At 51.9% G+C, this 21,084-nt stretch overlaps 1 protein-coding gene across 2 annotated transcripts in view; it reads left to right on the top strand.

Annotated features, from left to right (window-relative positions):
* ILRUN (inflammation and lipid regulator with UBA-like and NBR1-like domains) overlaps positions 1–21,084 on the top strand; it is a 55,334-nt gene that overhangs the window by 23,577 nt on the left and 10,673 nt on the right. The window contains exon 5 of one of the 2 annotated variants that reach the window (XM_051639283.1): positions 5,538–5,586. In XM_051639283.1, coding sequence (XP_051495243.1) covers positions 5,538–5,573 — 36 coding nt within the window. In that variant the 3' untranslated portion in view covers positions 5,574–5,586. Of the gene's footprint in view, positions 1–5,537; positions 9,600–21,084 lie in introns of those variants that run through there. The other variant, XM_051639282.1, reaches the window with a different exon arrangement.

Raw genomic sequence — 21,084 nt, forward strand, 5'->3', positions numbered from 1 at the left:
ACTGGGGAGACTTCCTCTCTGCCAAGAGACTGTGGAGAACCCCAGGCAACCAGTTGCACAAGACCATCAGATCTTTGAGGTAAAACCAGCAGTTCCTGGCATCTGCAGCTCTAAAGCATACTAGAAGTTGCCAGATCTTGTCTCTGTTACTTCTCCCTCTGGTGCAACTGAGCAGGTGTGACTTGTCCTCTTAAAATTCCCCATGGGAGTTAGGATCTCAGTGACACTGACCTGCCATCTGCTGTTGGATTAGACAATAGATCAATGTCTCACAAGTGGAAACATTCAAAATGCTTTTATACAGCAGTGTAGAGTGCATGGTTTGGATGCTCTGGTCAGTGAAACAAACTTTCCTTGGAAAAAAAAACCAAAACAAACAAGATGCTGAATTCTCTCTAAGCAGATCAGATGAAACCTGTGATGTGGTTGAAACAAACTAATTGTGATCTTTTTTCCTGCTGTAGTGTCTCCCTTCCCTGGGCCCACCCTGCTCACCTCAAACAACCTGCTGGAAGGTTGGAGCTCAGGGTCTGTGGTCAGGGCACTGCTTTAAGCATGTTGTTGTTATATCTATTCCCAGTGAAGTTTTTGCATGTTCTTAGCATTGAAGATGTGCTTAAGTGCAGAACAGGATGCTCATCTCAGGATAGGGATGAGCTGTATTAGTCCAGATATACCCATGCATGGGTATTTTATTCTCCCCTCTCTCTGTATTCCTGAGAGAGATGAGGCTGATACAGCTTCTTTCTATGGACTGGCTCCTGTCTCATAGCAACCCTGTTGAGGTCACTTGCTGCTCTCTTGTGACAGTCTTTTTTTACATTAAAAGCACAAGATGCAGCCTTACAGTGCCTGGGGAATTACATTTCTTAACTAAGGAAAGAAACATACAGGTTTAAATGTCTAAAAAGTTCTGAAGTGGATAGCCATATACTGACATTCAGATTGTACTTATCACCTATATATATATTAAAAAAGATGTATATACAAACCTGTTGCCTGTATGAATGGAGACATTGCTGCTTTCTGTGTAATGCAGAAAACTGCATGAAGAAGTTGTGATTCTGCAAAGATTTGCCCATACAGAACAATTTGCATACTCACCACCACAGCAAAGGGTGTTCTTGCTTGCCTGGTGTTAATTGGTTCTGTTAATGACTCATGCTGCTCTTCAGATATGCTTGTATTTCATTGGGCTCTTGAGTTCACAAAATGAAAAACTGAACACCTGTTTTCCTGCTGTATTTATTCTCCCCATCTGACCTCCCTCTGTGTGGAGCCAAACTCTGATCTATGCTACTTGACAGCTTCCTATACCCAAGTGGAAACCAACCCTCTCTGTCCTTAGAGCCTTTAACTGGCTTCTCCCCTCTGAGTGTAAAAGTTGCTGCTGCTTCTGCATCTCTGCTTCTTCCAGACCTGGGCACTCCAATCTGCATAATTTTGGGGTACCTCTGTAAACTTTAGGCAGATTTTTTTCCACTGGAAACTGTTTGGGTACCGAACTGTATTTGAGAGTAAGGAAGATGTCCCAGAAATGTTGGCATCCATGTAAAAGAGAATCTCCTTCCATCTTGATATCTGGCCTTCAAACTGGGCTCATTACCACACGGTGAAATGAATTTAGAACAAAATGGGGGAATGCTGGGCTCAAAACTACCATAGCTGCTCTGACAGCCTCACTGCACAGCATCTGCAGGCTAAACTGGTGTTGCATGAGCTGGTTGGCTTCTCTGGTGAAAGAACGTGTTTGGATGCTGCATGTTAGCTCATCCATAAAGTCCATGTGCTTTTGGACTGTGGGAAATGTGAGATAATTTGATCTTAGCTTAACTTTGCTCCATTGCAAGCCAACAGAGTTTCCCTGTTCTCTTATCTCAGCAGACTAAAAGCAGCCATTGATTAAGTTACAAGAGCCAAGTTGTTGCGTGGTAACTTAATCATGTGCTTGAGCCCTCCTGTACTTCAGCTGTGTGCATCTAAACCAGCCCTGCCGGTGGCTGCACTGTGAGAAGGTTCTTCACTTCCTGGTGGTCTTAACTGCCAGGCCATGTTTGCACAGCATGCATGGAATAAAGAAAAAAAAAAAAAACAACACTGCTCAAGACTTTGTTCTTGTTTGTGTTCAGTTTACGTCAGTCGAGAGAGGCCGCGTCGTTCGGAGACGCGCGGGCCAGGAGGGGCCGAGGAAATGGGGACTTGTAGGGTGGCCTGGTGCTGCTGGGGTGTGTGCACTGGGAGGGAGACTCCTCTAGTGCTTGGCAGCTGTGCCTCAGAAACTCCTGTCTCTCTGGATGTGTACCTTTTCTTGGTCTTGACTCAGTTGCAAAGGTGAAATAAAGATAGCTCTCTGAAAGCCTGTGTGGTGATGGTTTCTGAAAGATTAACTTCATTTTGCTCCTAGCACAGGTGCCTTCATTTAAAGAGCTCAGGGGGCTTTAACTTTCCAAAGCATCTCAATTCCCTTTCTAGCTATAAATGGTGATTTATACTAATAATTTTCATGCAGAGTCTTGAAAAACATGAGCCTCTGTTCTGATGTCCTTATCTGTGTGAACAGTCAGTATCCTTTCATGAGCAACTTAGCAATTACTTCTGTGGAAGATACTGGAAGAACTGAGAGTAAATCTGCAAAGCTGCAGCTGAGCTTCTCATAAAGACAGTGATCTCATCTTGAGAATAGGAGGGAATTCACCAAAAATAAGGGTGAATAATTCTTCAGTTGAAATAACTCCCAAACTGCAGTTGTATGCAGAATTATTTTTGCATGTCTGTGATGTAAAATACTGCACACAAGGGGTAATTATTCTTGGAAATGTCACATAATGGAGTTTGGTGTTTGCACTGCAGCAGTAATTGAAGTTTTCGGGTATCAAGGTGCTACTACATGGCATGTTGGATAAATGTAGTGAGAAGCAATTGCTCTGTAGAGGCATCTTGCTGAGGAAGAAAGAGGAAAGTATTTCACAAAGGGTAGTAAGAGTTTCTTGCTCAGGGCCTGATGTTAAACCAAGTCTGCACTTGATCTGAATTAAAAGAAACAAGTGGGGTTTAATTCTTTTAAGTTCTCATGTACACTGATCATATGGGTAAGTGAAATGCAGCAAAGAGGGACAAGCCCAAAAGCAAAGATTTGGGGTTTTTTCGTGGTGAAATCCATTGCATCAGGAGAAGCTTCACCTTGGTCACAGATTGTGGAATTGCTTCTGGGAGAAGCTCATCTAGGCATGTCAGGCTGTTGGGGCAGCACAGCAAGTGGTGCTTAGAAATCTGACACTCTGAAGGTGAGCTAAATTCTGGTTTTAATTAACACACGATTACCATAACTGTGTAGCTTTAAATGAGATGCTACAGAAAACAGCATCTGAAGATCCAGAGGGTTTCCCTGAAAAACAAGGTTAATAACTTCCTCACAGGGTCTCTCTCTGCATACAAAAAGACTAATGAACTGTTCTCATGGCTGATTTAAGCTGAAGACTCTGGGCTGTGGGCTGATTAATTGTGTTAATTCTCTTATGTCACGGGGTGCTGCAGATATCTGGGCTTGCAGCAAGTTACATCGACGAGGTTTTGCTGTGACCAAGTGTAAAATAAAACCCATCCAAGGCTGGGCTGTGCAGGCAGGGGCCCCCAGCAGAGGGAGCAGGCAGCTGGGAGCGGTGGATGTTTAAAGCACTCTCAGGAGGCTTGTGAGTGCTTGTCAGGCAGTATCTGCAAACAGCCTTGTGTGCAGGTAACTCGAAGCAGATTCTGGTAAATGTGTTTGTCCAGGTAATCAGCAACAAGCCCTGTTTTTCTTCTGTAGAGTGAGAAAAACAATAGTTTACCCTCTCTGAAGTGAAACTGCTCAGCACCTTGCTTATAATAATGTTTTCTTTCTGTGTCCTTTGGGACTCTTGTACACCTCATTGTTCAGTATTTCTCTTGCCCATCCCCCTGTTTCAGTGACTGTATTTTTTGGAAATGTTGAATATCTCAGTCTCTTTCTGGCGGGAGCTTGTCCTTTCTGAGGTGTGAACCATTGTGCTGGAATCTGCTGGGTTTGTCATCTTTTGAAAAGCTTGCTTTGCAAACTGGGAGTGCAGCATATTCCTAGGGTAGAAGTGTTTGTTTTTCCATCCCTTGCCTGCGTTCCTGTCTGCAAACACCTTTTTCCAAGTTTCCAGCCTTCCATCCTTCCCACACAGTTCATGAGATGTCCTGTTTCATTGTCTGCTAATCCTCCTCTCTTGGTTGAATTTTGACAGCTGCTGACAGATGCTTCATTTTACCATTGGCTTGTGTTTTGCCATCTGATACATCCTAAAGAACTGCCTTTATCCTGCCAGCTGTGGGGGGATTTTGGCTTCTTGGAGCACTTCTCTTAGAACATAGAAACTCGACAGAGCTCTGGAACTGGGGCTTTGGCAACTGGGCCTAAACTATCAAGTCTGATCCTTTCTTTATACAAGTCACGTTAAAGACTCATTGCTTCATGGCTCTGTTGCATAGAGGTTAAGAGTTGTAGGAGAACATGCAGGAAATTGTTTCCTTTGAGATTTACCCTGTTAAAGGCAAAATGGGGAAAGCTGAAGTCAGAGCTTCCCTTAAAGACTGAGAGTGATTTGTGTTTGAGCTCTTGGGTGTCTTACCAGCCTGCTGGAAAGAAGCTGGACTGTTTAAAAAAGCATTTGCATAATGGGCTTTGAACTTGAACAAAGAAATAGAATGAGCTTTTCTCCTTCATCTCACTTCTGACCTGAGTAGGTGTCTGGATCTTACGGGAGGACTTGGTGTGTGGTTTGTACTCTCATCATTATGGCAAACTTCATACCCCTCTGACTTGGAAGGTCTCTTCCCTGCCTGGCACTTGCTTTTGCTTCCTGATTAAACCCTGGGTAGCTGATTTGAACAATAGAAATGACAGAAAGGAGTTCCTGTTAATTTGAGACCTGTTACTAGATCTGTCACTTAGGTGACTCACTTCAGGATGTAAAGGAGGGAGAATGGGCTCTGAAGTAACAATTTTGTTCATTTGGTTAAATGTTGTGGTCGATTTTCACTTGAGGAGAATGTGTATTGTTATCTTGAGAGAGCAAGAGTGGAAGTTGTGGGGATGTGGATTTCCAAGTCTTGATTATTTTAAAAAATAAGACTCTTCTACCAGTGACAGCCTCTTACTTCAGTGTTTGCTGCAGCCTCTAGAATAGACTGTAAAGCTACAGTTACTTGGCCTGACAGATACTGTAGATCTACAGGGGGTTTTTGCTCTTGTGTGAAAAATACAAGTGATTTTGTAGCCTGGTAACACTTGGCTATTACCTGGCCTAAATCATAACACCTGAAAGAGGTAAGTGACATCTGACATATGGGGACAGCAGCTACAAGCACTGAAGCCTGCATTTTAGGAGTGTTTCTTAAGGCTGGACAGCAAAGGTCCCATTGGTGGGTGAAGGGCTGTGTTTGGTTTAGAAGTCCTGGGCTGGTCAGTAGTTGGTTTGCACTGATCCGTTTTATTTCTTGCCTTGAAATTGATTATGTCTCCAACTTTCTTGCAGGGTTTCCACGGTCCTTATCCCTTCGGACAGTCTTAAAACACACAAAACAAAAACGGGTATCGACAAGAGGAGAATTTAACAAAGAACTGACTTTGGGGGAAGGGAGGGGGATTCGTGTGGCAGACACAACGTGGATCCCCCCTTCCCTGCCTCCGTGTTGTGGATAAAGAAGAAAAAACAAAAGCCCAGTAACTTAAGACTAGCTGTTTCCAGAGGAGAAATACAAAAATCTAAGTATGCATGTGTGAATGCTGGATTTCAGGAGTGTTGTTAAATGCTATGAGAAAGAAAATATACCAACACCATGGGTTTGTTGTTCTTTTGGGGTTTTTTTTTTTAGAGATCATTCTCACAGATAATTAGGTAGCTTGAAGAGAAGTTTAAAAATGAAAAAGCCATCTTTAAAAAAAAAATATTTTGCCTACAGAGCGGTTGTAGTTTGAGCAAATGTTTAATTTCTGTTTGTTTCTTGTTCCTATATTTTTTTTTAAAGAAGGGACAGCGTGCATTTTTATGGAACTGTCAAGTTTTGCTTGCTAGGAATGGGATTTTGCTTAGCATCTTCTGGGGTTTGTGCAGTGACTTCTTTTTGTCAGCCATTTTTTTAAGGACAGGTTGGGCCTGTACCCAGCTCTGCATTTTTAATATCTGCTGGTTTTAGTTAACAGCTTTTTAATCTTTTCTTTCTTTTATTTTTCCCTTTTGGTTTGGGTGTTGCTGTTAGTTGTCCTGCAGGTCATTGAAGACCAGGTCTCAAAAGTTAGGAGAGAGAGAGACTCTGGGACTTGTAGGATAACATGGAAGGCTCATTTCCCTTCCCCTTGTACATGAAATACAGACAAATAGACACCCATATGAGTAAGAAACAGATTAATTAAAGTTCCAGAGCTGTCTGTGTGGTTAGCATTTTAAAGTACCTTTTTGTTAACTCTTGATGTACAGTAGCTGTGCCTAGAGCAGCCAAGCAAGCGTATCAGTCGTGTGCCAAGAGGAACCTCTCTTTCTGTAGCTGTAATTCACTTGGTAGTAGTTGCAAAGCTTTATGGAAGTCACGTCCTTGGAATTTTGAATCTCCCATCTCTTCCAGAGTATAAGTTTGCATTCATTTCTCCTGTGATGAGGTGTTAGCTTTGGGGCTGGTTGTTTGCGTTTTTGAATGCAGAGCAAGAGTTAGCATTGTCAGCTGGATTCCGCTGTCGCCTTGTACTCATTGGCCTTCATTGCCCTGGCTTGTAGGTTTCTTGAGGCTCTTTCCTTCTAAACAGGCTCTCCAGGGCTTGGTCTTGAGGGGAGGAATCACTGCTGTACAGATTCATGTTGCTTTGCTGTTCCTCCAGTGTGTTTTTCCTCTAGTTAGGGACTGGGAAGCCCAGTGTGAGGGGAAGGAGAATGGCCCCGAGTGCTGTGGTGGGTTTCTGAAGTGCTGTGTCACCACAGATGCTGCTGGAGGGGAGTGAGGTGATGGGACACTGGTTCAGAAATGTGAACAAGGCTCAACAGCCATCTGCCAAAGCTACAGTCACATGCAGATCTCCCACTACCTTCTTCCAGATCTTTCCAGTGAAGACTCTTGTCCTCCTTGTGTGAGCAGAGCACAGGCTTGTTGCATGGCACGTGGCTTTACACTGATTACTCTTGGCTAGTTGTATTTTCATGGCTGGTTTTCAATGGGGGATTCATTTTCCTTGCAGCCACCAAGGACTCTCTTAGCTTAGTGCACACAGGTAGATCTTGTGGAGGACTGGGAGTTCCTTGTATCCAACAGAGGAAGAGATTTAGTTTGCATTTCAGAGGTTCAGTTTTTAAAGGTCATTGTTATCTGAAGTCTCCCTTCAAAAATCTGCTTGCTGAGAGAAACAAGTACAGCCTAAGAAATTGTCTGCATAAAAGAGGCACTTGCAGGGGCTGAACTGCTGGCCACTTGCAGCTTGGGGAGCACCTGGGTCTGTCTGGGCACCTCCCTTGAGCTGGGTGAGGGCTTAGATCCAGAGTGAACCCCTGGAAGGTGGTGCTGCCCTGCCCAGTGCAGCTCCAGGATTTGGTTCCTGTCCTATAACATCATTTTGCCCTGGGTTAGTTACCTCCTCTTAGCATCCAGCCTAGGGGGTGGTTTACATCACTGCAGGGCAAATGTGGGCAAGTGGGCTCTCTTTGCTCCCTCCTCTCCAAGCAGGTGGCTTGTGTGACCAGCTCTGAAGGCACAAGCACCTCCCTGCCCATCACACCTCTTGCACTGCAGCTGCTTCCCTTCTGAAGGCATCTAAACATTGCAGTCTGCTGTTTGTCCAAGTAACAAGGTGATTTCTTATCTTTATGAGCTCCTTTTATCAACTGTGTAGTGGAAGGGAGGAAAAAAATGGAAGATCTGAGTTTGTCTCTTACAGCTGGTGCTGCAACCTTTGCCTTTTTCAGCTGAGGCATCTAGGAGACCCTTGAATTCAAGTTACCCCCATGTTGGCTTTCCTCTGCTCCCAGCCCTGTGCTCCTCCCGTGTCTAATGGCTGCCACATTTGTGTTCCTGTGCTTCTCCTGAGACTGAATTTTCCTTTTCTTGCAGAAAACAAAACAAAACAAAAAACAACTTGCATGCACCCCAAGTAGTCGTGTGCTTTCCCACTCAGAAGGCATTCTTGTTCTGCTCAGACCTGGATTCTCTCTCGAGTGTGTTCAGTCCGTGGTGTCCTTGTCACAAGGGTCACTTACTCCAGGGTGTGAAGAAAGGCAGGGTCAGACCCAAGTTGCTGCTGAAATCTGCAACCTCTTGCTGCTCACCTCACTGCTCTTCCCCAGGTGCCTGTGGGCACTCTTGTCTGCAGAAATGATCTGTCTACAAATAATGCTGCAGAGCTCAGGGTGCTTGGAGGGTCAGGGCTGTAACCCTGGCTGAGATGGTGGAGGGATATTTGAATTAGTGGTTGCTCTACCTCTGGGTTTTTCCTTGTGTAAAAACTGTTTTGCTGAGGCCAAAGGTGGTTTTATCTCCTTGGGTTCCTTAGAGTTCAGTGGTACAACCAGCCCTCAAATGGCTCCTGCTGCCAAGTTTCCAGCTTTTAAGTAGGAGGGTTTGAGGTGTCTTCAGCAAAGCTGCTTCCAGGGGACTTCAGGGCACTGTGGTTGTGTTGGTTTCTGTAGGGTTGGTGCAGTTCAACTTGCAGTCTTAACACCAGATCCAGGAAATGACCTGATTTTTTCAGAGGTGCTGAATGCCAAATATTTTGGTGAGCCTGAAGTGTGGGCGGTGACTCAGGTGACCCCATCCAGGTGAGTTGTGCACCCAGAACTCAAGCCTGTTAGGAATGGGAGGAGCTCCTTACAGGTGAACCAGTGAAGAGTCTGTTATCCCAGTGGGGCTGGTGCTCCTGACTGGGGAAGTGGTGGGGCTGGTATCTGCTGGGACAGGAGGGTGCAGTGACAGAGGTTGCAACTGGCTCCAGGTTCTGATGAACAACTGTCTGTCTTGAAGTCCTGAGAAGGAGGGAGGGGAGATCATCTTTACCCCCAAACCTTCCCAAAAGAAAGAGATTGCTGAACATCTCTGATGGGCTCCAAAATGGATCCTTGTGGCAAGTGAGAGCCACTTAGGAGGTAGAACCATATCACTAATCCAGTCAGCCCAGGCACCCTCTCAGCTTGGGCAAACTGGAGCACAATATCTCTTGGACCAGCCCCAAACTGGCACGTGAGGGGATGGAGGGAGCTGGAACCTGCTGCCCACATCTCAGGAGCGTTGGATTCTGCCCCTCCAGGGTTTGGAAAGGGGCAAACAAAGCAGAGGGCAGGTGGGCAGGAGAGCAGCCAGAGGCTGCAGGGTTAGGAAATGCACGCTGTCCCACCTCTGGGTTTCTGTTGTGTGTTTAATTTTTTTTCCTGTGTGAGTGTGTGGGTGGTTCTGCAGCCTGTCTGTTCCCCGGGGGGAGTGCATGTGTAGAACAGGATGGTGTGTTGCCTCATGGAGTCTGGGAGAAGTCCTATGATAGCACATTGGGGGTAAAATAAAGGAAGCTTTTTTCCTTAATGTATAAATGAATATTTGTATGATTAAATTAACACAGAAAAAAAGAATTCTGTAGCTGAGTTTTATTGAAGCTGTAAAAAATTCTGTCATCTGGTAGTTAAATGTCCCCAGCTTGTTGCTCTCTCCAGGGTGTTCTCTAAGGCACTGGATCTCTACACCCAGGTCTTCACCCTTAAAAACAAAAGACAAAACCAAAACAACAACCAAAAAAAAAAATCACACCACACCACACCACCAAAAAAAAAACCCAACCCCAAATTAATTCAAAGCTCATTAAGTTCATCAAAACACCTTTCCAGTCTGGGTGGGTACAAGGATGGCTGAGAGGCCTGAGTGGGTTATTTTTTTGTGTGGACAGTGATGGGGAGGGCAGGGATGAAGAATAACTGGGGCTCTTCCCTCAGCATCCCTTTCTGGAAGAGGATTCCCCCAGGACGTCCCTCGTTACAAGGTCAGGTCATGTCACCACAGTAATGCTGTGTTCTCCTGCACCAGCCCTCAGCACTGGGGAGGGATGGAGGGGATGGAGAGGAGCACCAGTTCAGCACTGGGGAGGGAGGGAGAGGAGCACCAGTTCAGCACTGGGGAGGGAGGGAGAGGAGCACCAGTTCAGCACTGGGGAGGGAGGGAGAGGAGCACCAGTTCAGCACTGGGGAGGGATGGAGGGGATGGAGAGGAGCACCAGTTCAGCACTGGGGAGGGATGGAGAGGAGCACCAGTTCAGCACTGGGGAGGGAGGAAGAGGAGCACCAGTTCAGCACTGGGGAGGGAGGGAGAGGAGCACCAGTTCAGCACTGGGGAGGGATGGAGGGGATGGAGAGGAGCACCAGTTCAGCACTGGGGAGGGATGGAGAGGAGCACCAGTTCAGCACTGGGGAGGGATGGAGGGGATGGAGAGGAGCACCAGTTCAGCACTGGGGAGGGATGGAGAGGAGCACCAGTTCAGCACTGGGGAGGGATGGAGAGGAGCACCAGTTCAGCACTGGGGAGGGATGGAGAGGAGCACCAGTTCAGCACTGGGGAGGGATGGAGAGGAGCACCAGTTCAGCACTGGGGAGGGATGGAGGGGATGGAGAGGAGCACCAGTTCAGTACTGGGGAGGGATGGAAGGGATGAAGAGGAGCACTAGCTCAGCATTGGGGAAGGATGGAGGTGAGCACCAGTTTAGCACCAGCTCAGCAGCAGCTGCTGGCTCCTTCCAGCTGCACCAGGGACTGGAGCAGGAGAGGGAGGCAGCACCAAGAGGAGTGGAAGTCCAGGTTTGGTGGTCACCACAGGGTCACCAGCAGAAAGTGATGCTGCAGCTGGGTCCCTGAATGCTCCTTGCATGTGCTATTTACATCCCAGCACTTCACCCAGAGCCTTGGTGCTGCTTCAGCCTCTGAACAGCAAGAGGCCAGACCTGCTGGTGCACGAGTCTCCTGGGGAGGCATTTGCAATGAAGGATGTTTGCTTATTTTTTTTCCCCTTAGTATCACTAAGGCAATACATGGAGCTCTGGTGTAGCAGGATGGGGCAGGGGAAGGTCTGCTGTGCTGGGCACTTGTGTGGTCATCTTGGGCTGTTGTTATTTCCCAGGGAGGCCTTGACACTCAGGGCACCCAGCCTGAACATTTGCCTATATAAACGACCTGGTGGAGCAGCTCAGCTGAAGCTCTTCTGCTCACATGGGACTTGGTTGCTAATCCTCCCAAGGAACCTCCATGTGTGTGCACTGGGTTTGCTTTTTAACATTTGAATAAATGCCTGGAGCTTTTCTGTCCTTTTTGAGCTTGACTGAAAGCCTCACTGGCAACAAGACATCCTGCTCCCTGTGCCTACAGGTATTTATTTTGTGCCTTGAAAAGAATGCACCCCTTGAGCTCCTGGTGCTTGCAGGTGTTTTTGAAGGCCTTTCTGTTTGGGTAGGTTAGAATTGCCTCCCCTGCTCTCTGCTCAACTTTTCATTTGCTGCTTATTTGCTTGAAAGAATCTGTTTGTTTTTAGGGTTGCAACCTGTCCAAGGTTGCCAGGACAGGACAATCCCATCACACCTCCTAATACTATCTCCTGAGCAGGTAAATAACCTGCTGGACTGGAGGTCACCTCACCACCATGATCCCTGCACATGGAGGCTGGGTGTGGTGCAGGGTGGCAAGGCAGGAGACCAAGGCAAACTTGGGATTGCTTTTTCTGCTTTTATTTTTTGGGGTTTTTTTTAAGGGAACCTGCAGCAGGGGAGAAAAAGGCAGCTTTTCATCAGGTTTTTGATTCTTTTCTCCCCTCCTTCCTGCTGCATCCACCAAACAGGGACACGCAGCTTGGGGTGCACAGCAAGATGCCAAGGGAGGGATTTGTGCTCCCCCCCCTTCCTGCCCCTGCTCTTCCTGCCCCTGCTCTTCCTGCCCCTGCTCTTCCTGCCCCTGCTCTTCCTGCCCCTGCTCTTCCTGCCCCTGCTCTTCCTGCCCCTGCTCTTCCTGCCCCTGCTCTTCCTGCCCCTGCTCTTCCTCCTCTGCAGATCCTTTGGGGATGCACAGTGGGATACTGGCAGGTTGAGGGGAGCTCAGCCCAGGCTGGTGAAGGGAACAGGGTGAGCAGGTCCCTGGGGAAGCACTGTGGGATCTGCCTGTTTGTACACAGGGCCAGGAACAGCTTTTCAGCACAGCCTTTTCCTGGGAGTTTTCTGGCAGCTGTGATCCCTGCCCTTGGCCTGCTCTGCCTGTGCCTTAGCTGGAAAATAGCTGGTTAAACAGAAATTATTTGAAGTGATCTAATCTCAAACGTTTCCTACCCCATTCATAAAGCAGCTAAGTAGTAAAAGTGGTGGCAGAGGCCAAGCAGGGAGCAGATGGCATCCAGGGGGAAGGACCAGCCTTGTTTGCCCCATGGAATGCTGTGGGCTCAGCTCTGCAGAGCAGAGGGAACAGGCCTGGCTCACGTGGAGCATCTCCTGAGGTTTTTTTATTCTCTTCCCTGCAGCAGAGATGCCTTTGCAACAACCAAAAGGGCTGAGGTCAGGGGGGAATTGCATGTTTCACCTGTTTATGGATGGAGCAAGAGGCTCAGCTCCCTGGGAGGCAGCTTGGCTGGGGGGTGAGTTGGTGACACTGCAGAAATCACGACTCCATCTTCTGTGACAGTGTCAGGAAAAGGGTGATGCTGGGACCTGGGTGAAGGGGTTGATGTGAACTCAGGATCCTCCAGACAGGAAGAACAGCCCGTCGGAGCTTCCCAGAGGCAGCAGCAGGTCAGGGCTGTGTGTTTGAACACCTCCTGCATAAAACCACTTGTATAACCAGCTCCCCAGGGGCTCCCATGGGCTCTTCTCCCAGCTGAGGTGTGCTACTGTGCAAGCTGAGGGTGTTTGAACAAGCCTGAGGCTGGAGGTGGGATGTAACTATTCTTCTCCAAGAGGTGTTTTTTTCTAGCAGTCAAGTGCCAGCTCTTCACCTCTGGGGCTGTGCTAGATGGGCCGTTTGTGGGAACTCATTAAGGATCTCTACCAACAAGGATAAAAACCTTCTCAAGAGCTTTCCCACTTGCTGGCAGGACTCAGCCCTGTGCTCCATGTGGAGACATTCAGACTGCCCTGGGAGAGCTGCTGAGCGATGCCCCTGCACCTCCTGGGGCACAGTCAAACCCTCCAGAGCCACTGATACCTTGCAGGCAGCTGCTGAAAACACTGGTAGTGTCCATAAACTCCAAGCAAACCCTGAATTGGGACATTCAAGAGGAGACAGAGAGGAGGAGAGCAGGTGTGTGGGTGGGGAAGGCCATATAGGATGTCTTGCAGTGCTGCTGGTGGCTGCCTTGTCTCCATAGCAGTCTCCCTTTATTGACTTAAAAACAAGGCTCCTGCTTCCCAGCTGCTGCCCTGGAGCTGGGCTGCCCTGGGTTGAGCAGGGTGGGTCAGGGCTGAGCATGGAGCTCATGCACTTTCCCCTCTGCCCTGCTGAAGGGCTGTGACGTGCGGTGCCCTGGGCTGGTGACAGCTCTGGGGACTCTCCACCCTGCAGCTGGTGAAAGATGCCTGGCCAGGAGGTTGGGCTGCTGAGGACCCACAGCTCTTGCTGTGTTTCATAGGTGAGAGAGGCTGAAAGAGGAAATGCTGAGTCCCTGTCCTGTTCTGAGACCATCCACTGTCCCACAGGACTCACTGAACACCAGGAAGAGCTTGTGGGTGTCTTGTCTTTGCTCTGTGGGGCTGCAGCTCATCCCACTGGCCCCAGCTCAGCTGCTGCCCCAGCTCACCCTTGCCAGGCAGGTTCCTCACCTGTAAGGCAGGAATAAACACCCTGAGGAGGCTGGATGGATGGGCCGGGTGTCCTTGTGCTCAACAGGCTGCTTGTGCTTGGTCACAGTGTGGGGCAGGAGCTGGGGAGCACCTTCCTGGCTCTGGGCTGGCTTGGTGGCTCCATGTCCTGCAGGAATGCACTTGGAAATGTTAGTTATAACCAGGGTTTGCTGGGGAAGGGCCTTGGCCTGAAGCAGGTGCCAGCAGAGGGAGCTGAGATTGTTCCTCATCTGCAAAACCTTCCAGAGCTGCTGGATGTGGCTTTTCCAAGCTGGGGGACCTGCTGGGGACGGGGGCTGGCCAGGTGCAGTGTCCTGCACCCCTGGAGCACCCTGCACAGACCTCAGGGCTGGGGAGGGGTTGCACACGTCTGGTTGCATGGGATGTGTGGTCCCTGCTGGCCCCACGAGGCAGTGGGGGGCACTGTGTCCCCTGGCCTGTCAGCACCACGGTGGGGCTGGGGTGATGCTGCTGAGCTGGGCAGGGACAGCAGGGGCAGGACCTCTGTGGGGCTGAGATGTCCTGTCTGTGGGGATGAGGAAGGTGTCTGAACACCACTGGGTCCTTATTGTGTCCAAGTTTGGAGGGTGACATGGGGAACAAAGGGGGTCTGGGTGACAACTTGGAGCCAAATGTTGCTTGGATGTGACCATCCAGGAAGGGGTGAGAGTTTTCCCTTTGGGACCCTGTGCCTGTCACAGTGTGGTGGGGACAGTAATTCTGCTGGCCAGGATGCTGCCCTGCCTCTCTCTGGGTTGCACAGACTCTTGTTTAGCAAAGCCCTCCTGCAGAAGGAGGATTTCAGCCTCTCCTGGGGCTGAGCTCCCTGTGCTGCTGGTGAGGAGCAGCCTGGTCTGTGCCTGAGAGAGCCCACAAGGTTTGTCATCCTGGAGGAAAATACAGGGAGAACCTCACATTCCTTCTTATCTAATCTGCCCCGTTTTCCCTCGTCCTTTGCCATGGCTGGGTTTCCTCAGTTCCTTCTGACAGCTGCAGGCTGGGCTGTGACATCACCCTGGTGCAGCAAACCCAGACCCCAGGAGGTGACCCTGGGGATGAGCCCCTTGTGCCCCAGCTGGGCTTGGTGGGATGTTGAACATCCCTTGTAGGTGACAGGGAGAGATGTTTGGGGACCAACACTCCTGAGTTTGACAGCAGAGAGGGTCTCAGTCCCAGGGAGGCTGCAGGGATGTCCCTGGCTCCTGGAGTGCTTGAACCCATCCTGCCTTCCCCTCCAGCAGCTCTGGGTGCTGCTCTGCTGGGTGCTGTCAGCAGCAGAGAGGGGTGATTGGCTGGACTTTGCAGAGAGGAGTGTTGGGCAGTCGTGGCTGCTGCCACTGCCTTTGGGCTACCTGGGCTACCTGCTTCACCTGCTTCCAGGCAGCAAGCAGAGCTGGGGGCAAAAGGGGACTTGGGCTTGTCCTCCCTCCCTCTGATCCCCTGGAAAGACCTTGTGTAGTGAGACCTTTTGAGGCTTCTCTGTGATGGGATGTATCCTGTCCTCTTCCTTCTTGACCTCCTTCCTGGGGTCCCCCCAATGCTCTCCTGATCTCAGCAGGACTTGACAGCATCTGTGGCATGAGGAGAGGAGCCTCTGCTCCCCAAACCGTGGCTGTGGAGCATCCCAGTTCGTCCATCTCTGGAAGGAAGGGGGTGAGGACGGGCTCAATGCTCTGGATGAACCCCCTGAGCAGGGACCCCCCCTCCTGGGCCCAGCCTGGCTTCTCTGCCCTGCCCGCAGGGAGGAAGGAGGTGACGGTGCCTGAGAAGCAGGTTTGTCAGAATTTTAAAAGGGATCTAAATAAATAGTGATAAGGAAACAATTATTTAAAGAGCAAACAAATGGAAACTGCTAAATGTACTTTTTTTTTTCTTTTTTTTTTTTGGGAGGGGGGTGAAGGGTGCAGGGGTTGATGCCATTGAGTGCTGGGAGTCCCTGCAGGGGCTGGGCTGGAGGAGCTGCCCTGGGGTGGGCAGGGAGGGGAAACTCTGGCTGCTCAGCCAACCTGGAAATGAGCCTCCCCATGACCAGCTTTCCTTCCATCCCACCAGGAAAAGGGTTTTATGGGTCATCTGAAAACACCCCTCCTCAGGTGAGCTCCTTCCTGTCGGGCTCAGGGTGTTTGCAGCCAAGTGTCAGGTCAGTGGGGACGTGGGGCAGGGATGTCCCCAGGTATGAATGGGGCAGGTTTTGCTGTGGGGACACATCAAACCTACTGCCTTTGGTTGGCTTTAAACACAGAGAGGAGCCTTGGTTTGCTGCTGCCACCAGGCAGTGCCTTCAGAGCAAGGATGTGTTTCTTGTGCCTCCTACGTGGTGCTTGGGGTCCTGCTCAGGTTTAGGAAGGTGCTTGGATTTGTGGCAGGAGCTGGAGAGCCTGGAGAGCCCTTCCCAGCCCTGCTGCAGGGACCAGGGTGCTGGTGGGAGAGCCCATTCTTCTTGGCTCCCCAGCTGCCCCAGCCCTTTGGAGCTGTCACCATCAGGGCTTTGTTTCAAAGGGCAGCTTATTCCCATCCTTCCCCCCTCCTCCCATGGCTTTTTTCATCAGCTTTTGGTTGGGGATTAGGCAGGTATTGACAGAACAAACAGTTTTGCTGCCCTCAAAAATCCACCACCAAGGAGAGAAACGATGTCCTCCCTCTGCTGGAGCCCTGAGCCAGTGCTGGGATGGAGAGAGCCAGGACTGGGGTGGGACAGCCCTGCCAGGGGACAGTGGAGCCATTTCGGGTCACATCCCACCCCGGGGCTGGGGCCTGGGGCCTGGCTCCTGCTCTCTTGTGGAGCTTTCTGCTTTAATTATCCCTTCCTGTGAAACCAGGGATGCCACTGAGGAATGTTGCTCTTCTCCAACAGGGCTTTGGTGGGTGCTGGTGGCCCAGCTCTGCCCAGAGCTCTGCCTCTCCCCTGCCCATCTCCTAGTACCCACCACAGCTTCATTCTTGGCTGGGCTCTGGGAACTGGGGCTCCTTGTCACGTTGGGATTGAGGATGCTTGTGAACTCCCAGCAGGAGCTTGTGTTTGCTGGGAAAAAGCAAATTCCTCCAAGCTTCAAGGCCAGCCCAGCACCTGGGGAGGGGCAGAAGGCAAGAGAGGCTGCTGCCACTCCCTGTCCCCCTCACTTGGGGTCCTGCCTCCTTCCTGCACCCCTTTTTACCTGGCTCCCTAGGGAGCCTGCAGGCCTGGGGTGCCTGACCCAGGTGATGTTCCCTGGGAATGACACGTTTCCCTGGGAGCTGAGTGACTCACAGCTGAGTCACTGGCTCTGCAGCAGCTCCATCTTGTCTCCAGCCCCAGCCTCTCTCCAGCCCTGCAGGTTTTTCCCTGTCCCCACCACGGTGGGAGAGATGCTGGGGGACCAGGAGCCTGGTGCCTTCACCCCAGAGCTGTGGCTCCGTGTGATGCTGTGGGACATGGAGCAGCCTCCATGTCCAGTGGGGCTGCTGAGGGGACACAGATGAGCCCTCCCTGCTCTCCTCCCATGGGAACAAACCTGGCTCAGCAGGCTTGGGACTTTCTGAAGCCCAAAGGGACTGGAGGTGGGTGTCTCGTGTCCCTGCCTTCCCTTCTCCATCCCACCAACACCTACTCCGAGCTGGGATGGGGCTGCCAGGAGTTTGCAGGGTTATTTTTAGCGATTATCCCCCTTGGTGCAAAACCTTCTGCAGGCTCTCCTGGGATGGGTAGCACAGGACTGAAGTGGAAACACCAGCCAAGAGCCTCCCCTGCTCTCCAGGGCATTGTGTGCTGCCCTGTCCCTCCTTGGTTTTTGGGACCATTGGAGCTTCTCGTGCCACCTGCTCCCACCCGGGAGGTGGTTTTGTCTCCCTGCCCAGCAGCTCCCACGCTCCCCGGGGGCCGTTGTGCCCGAGGATCGTTTTGCATGCGAAGAGAGAGAGAGAGAAATCGGCGGCAGAAGAATGAATTTGCATTTCTTAAATGGCAACCGCTGTGGGAAAACAACCAACGTCCTTCCGAGGGTTTTCGCTGCAGCTCCGGGGCCCCGCGCTGGGGCTGTGTGAAAAGACAACATTCCCGTCTGCTGGCAGCGGGCCCTGCCCGTCTCACCTGGCTGCCCCTGTGTGCCTGGGAACCGCTGCCACCCCATGGCCCCGGGCACCGGGGGGGTTGCTGGCCCTGCCACCTCCCACCGGCCCTGCTGCTGGGCTGGAGGGGCCATGGGGAGGGAAAATTTGGGGGGTGGGGGGGTGGAGATGCTTGTGCGGGTTATTTTCAGGGGGTTTCTCTGCCCACCTGTGGGGCTGGTGCAGGGAGATCCGTGGTCAGGCTCTGTCCCTGCGTGTGGGTTCTCCCCCCCCCACCCCAGCCACCTCTTTGCAGCCCAGGTCGCTGGTGCGGCGGGGCTGTCACCTCTGCTCCCCCCTCTGCCAGGATTCACCCTGCAGCCAAGCTGGGCACACCCTGAACCCTCTCTTCCTGGCACCCGCAGGTCGATCTGCAGCCATTTCCAGGCTTTTAATCCCGAGAGACAAAAGCAGGAGTTTAAGGCGACCGGAGGAAGGAAAGCTCAGGGCTTTGAGCAGGGAACAGCAAACACGGCTGGTGGCTCCGCCGCTGCCAGCCCGGCTGGGCACCCTCCAGCTCCCTGCCCGCCTCAACCAGAGCTTGCACCAGCAACACTGGCCCTCCCGGGCTGCCCGGGGAGGGGGGAGCAGGGCAGGGGGTGCTGCAGGCAGGGGGACAGGCAGGACGGTGTGTTTGGATGGGGCCCTGGGGCTGGATTCGTGGTGGGAGGGCAGGGTGGTGCTGGCATCACCCTGGTATCTTCATCCCTTTCCCAAGCTCCCTCCCGGGCACAGCTGGAGTGCAGGAGCAGGGCTGCAGCAGCCCAGAGCCAGACCTCAGCACCTCCAGCTGCCTTTGCACAGGACCAGCTGAGCACCCACCCTTCCATGCTCAGCCCAGGGACAGCTCTGGGACCTCCTGTGCCACCAGCGCAGCCCCAATCCCTGCACCCCTGGGTGGAGCTGGCATCTCCAACACCCCCTATTTCCACCCTCAGGAGCTTCCCTGAAACACAGGTGCTTGGTTCACGGCGCCATTAAACTCTCCTACTGCTGCTTTTCTTTTTCCCTCAGGATCCCCTCCCACGGCTCAGGGACATCGGGACCTGCCTCACGCAGAAGGGACCGTGGACGGGAGCTCTTTTATCAGGGTGGGCCCAGCAGGCGGGTGCCAGCAGCAGGAGCGGCGGCTGTTTGCCTCCAGCACACACATGTCCCCCATAAATAGGGTTTATGGCAGCATCTGGGAGATGGGGAAGCTTGGCAGGGGGCCCGGGGAGGTCGTAAAGAGGAGCGGCCCCACACACGGGGCTGCTCAGGAAATGGGTGTAGCCGAGTAGGGGGAGGAGGGAGCCGAGGGGCTTTTTGGTTGGTTTCTGCCCTGGAGGAACCTCGGTGGTTGGAGAGATGAGGTGGCTGGAGGGATTCTGAGCGGTTTGGGAGCTCTGGAGATGGTCCCCGGCAGGTCTGCGTAGGGTTGCTGCACAAATGAAGGGAGTGTTGGTGTCTCCCTGCAGGTCCTTGGGCTGTTTCCCCTGCGCTGCCCCAGCCCTGTGGGTAACTCTGGGGTCACAGCCCTGCTGGAAAGCCCCTTCCCCTCTGAGGGGACTGGAAACCTTGGCCAATCCCCAGCTCGGGAGGGTGGGTTCCACCCCACCTTGCAGCACCCAGTCCCAGTGGGTGTCCAAGCTGGTACCTGGGTCCTGTTCCTTGCTGGGTTGGCTGTTTGCATCCCCCTGAAGGGGGGTTTTCTGGGGATCCCAGGGGATTCATGCTGTTTGCTGTGGTTTGGTGGCACAGGGACACTGCAGACATGCCAGCTGCAGGAGCTGTGGCCGAAGGATGCTGCTCTGCACTGATGCCTCTCACCAGAGCATCTCCAAAGCTCCTCTGCAAAAACCAGCCTGCCTGGAGCACCTTCCCAAAGAGCAGGACCCACGGGTTGCCTGGTGACCTGTGCAGAAACGACGGGGCCTTCTGGGGGTTGGCACTGGGTCGGGACTGCAGAGCAGATGGGAGCTGGGTTGGAAAATGGGGCCAGTATTCCCACCTTCTGCCAAGCCCCCTGCCCTTTTTGAAGAAAGAGGAGCTCACAGGTGGTGGTTGAAACGTGTCTGAGACCTGCTGGCTCCTGGGCCCTCTGCTCCCTGCTCCTGCCATCGAGACTCTTTCTAGGATCACAGGGAGCACTCCAGGCTCTGACCTTCCAGAAGTGCCTTCCCTTGGAATAACACACGAGCCAGGGTGATAAAGCCTCTCGGTGCAGGCCAGGAGGAAACGAATTGTTGTGAGCAAACAGGCAGTGAAGAGCAATTAAGATTACAGGTGGCAGGAGGGGAACGAGCAGCAGCCGCTGCTTCCCGCTGGGATCTTCCTCCTGCAGCGGTGGCTTCAGCCCCAGGAGCTGTCACCAGCCAGTATTCCCTGTGTCCTGCTGCTGTCCTGGTTTCTGCCTTGGCTCAGCCCAGCCTTGGGAGCATCCCCTGGAGCCCCTGCAGGGTCCAGGTCCTGGGTGATGGGATGCTTGGTGTGGTGGCAGCTTGGAAACATCCCTCCTGGGGCTGTGGCATGTGGGTTGGGACAGAGGTGCCCACTGGATTTGGGGCTGGTGTGGGCTGTGGTGCTGAGTGCTGCAGATGTGGGTCCTGTGGGTTCACACCTGTGGAGCAGGACTGAGTTGGGTGCTGTGTTCAAGGCATTCTGAACCATTTTGAACCTCCTCGGGTTGCAGAAAAGCCAGAGAGAGCCCATCCTGCAGCCTGGCAGAGGGGATTCACCTCCTCTCTGAGCACAGCACAGCTCAGAGGCACAGGATGTAGGATGAGGCCTTTCAAAGGGAGACCCAAGCTCGTGGGTTTGCTTTACACAGGGGACACCCCTGTCCCCAAACACTCAGCAGGAGCTGAGGCAGAGGAAGGGACCAGGAAACACCCCTCAGCTCGGGGACAAGGCAGGCTCGATGGCCTCTGTGGTTTTTGCAGTGACATCAAGGGCCTTCAATAGTTTTATTATATATTACATGGCTGCTTATCTATTATTCTTGTGATGGAGCCAGAGATTAGCTGCAGGCAGGTGGGCAGAGAGATTCTTCCAGGCTGATTCATGAGTCGTTTCTCCATCCCCCCCCAGCCACGTTCCCAAGCCTTGAAGCTTCAGCTGTGGCAAAAGGCACCGGAATTGGAGCTGATGGGTTGACGGGGAGGACAAGGAAAAAAAAGCCTTGAGAAGTGTGCACA

This window comes from Apus apus, chromosome 23 (assembly GCF_020740795.1).
Source record: "Apus apus isolate bApuApu2 chromosome 23, bApuApu2.pri.cur, whole genome shotgun sequence".
Lineage (NCBI taxonomy): Eukaryota > Metazoa > Chordata > Aves > Apodiformes > Apodidae > Apus > Apus apus.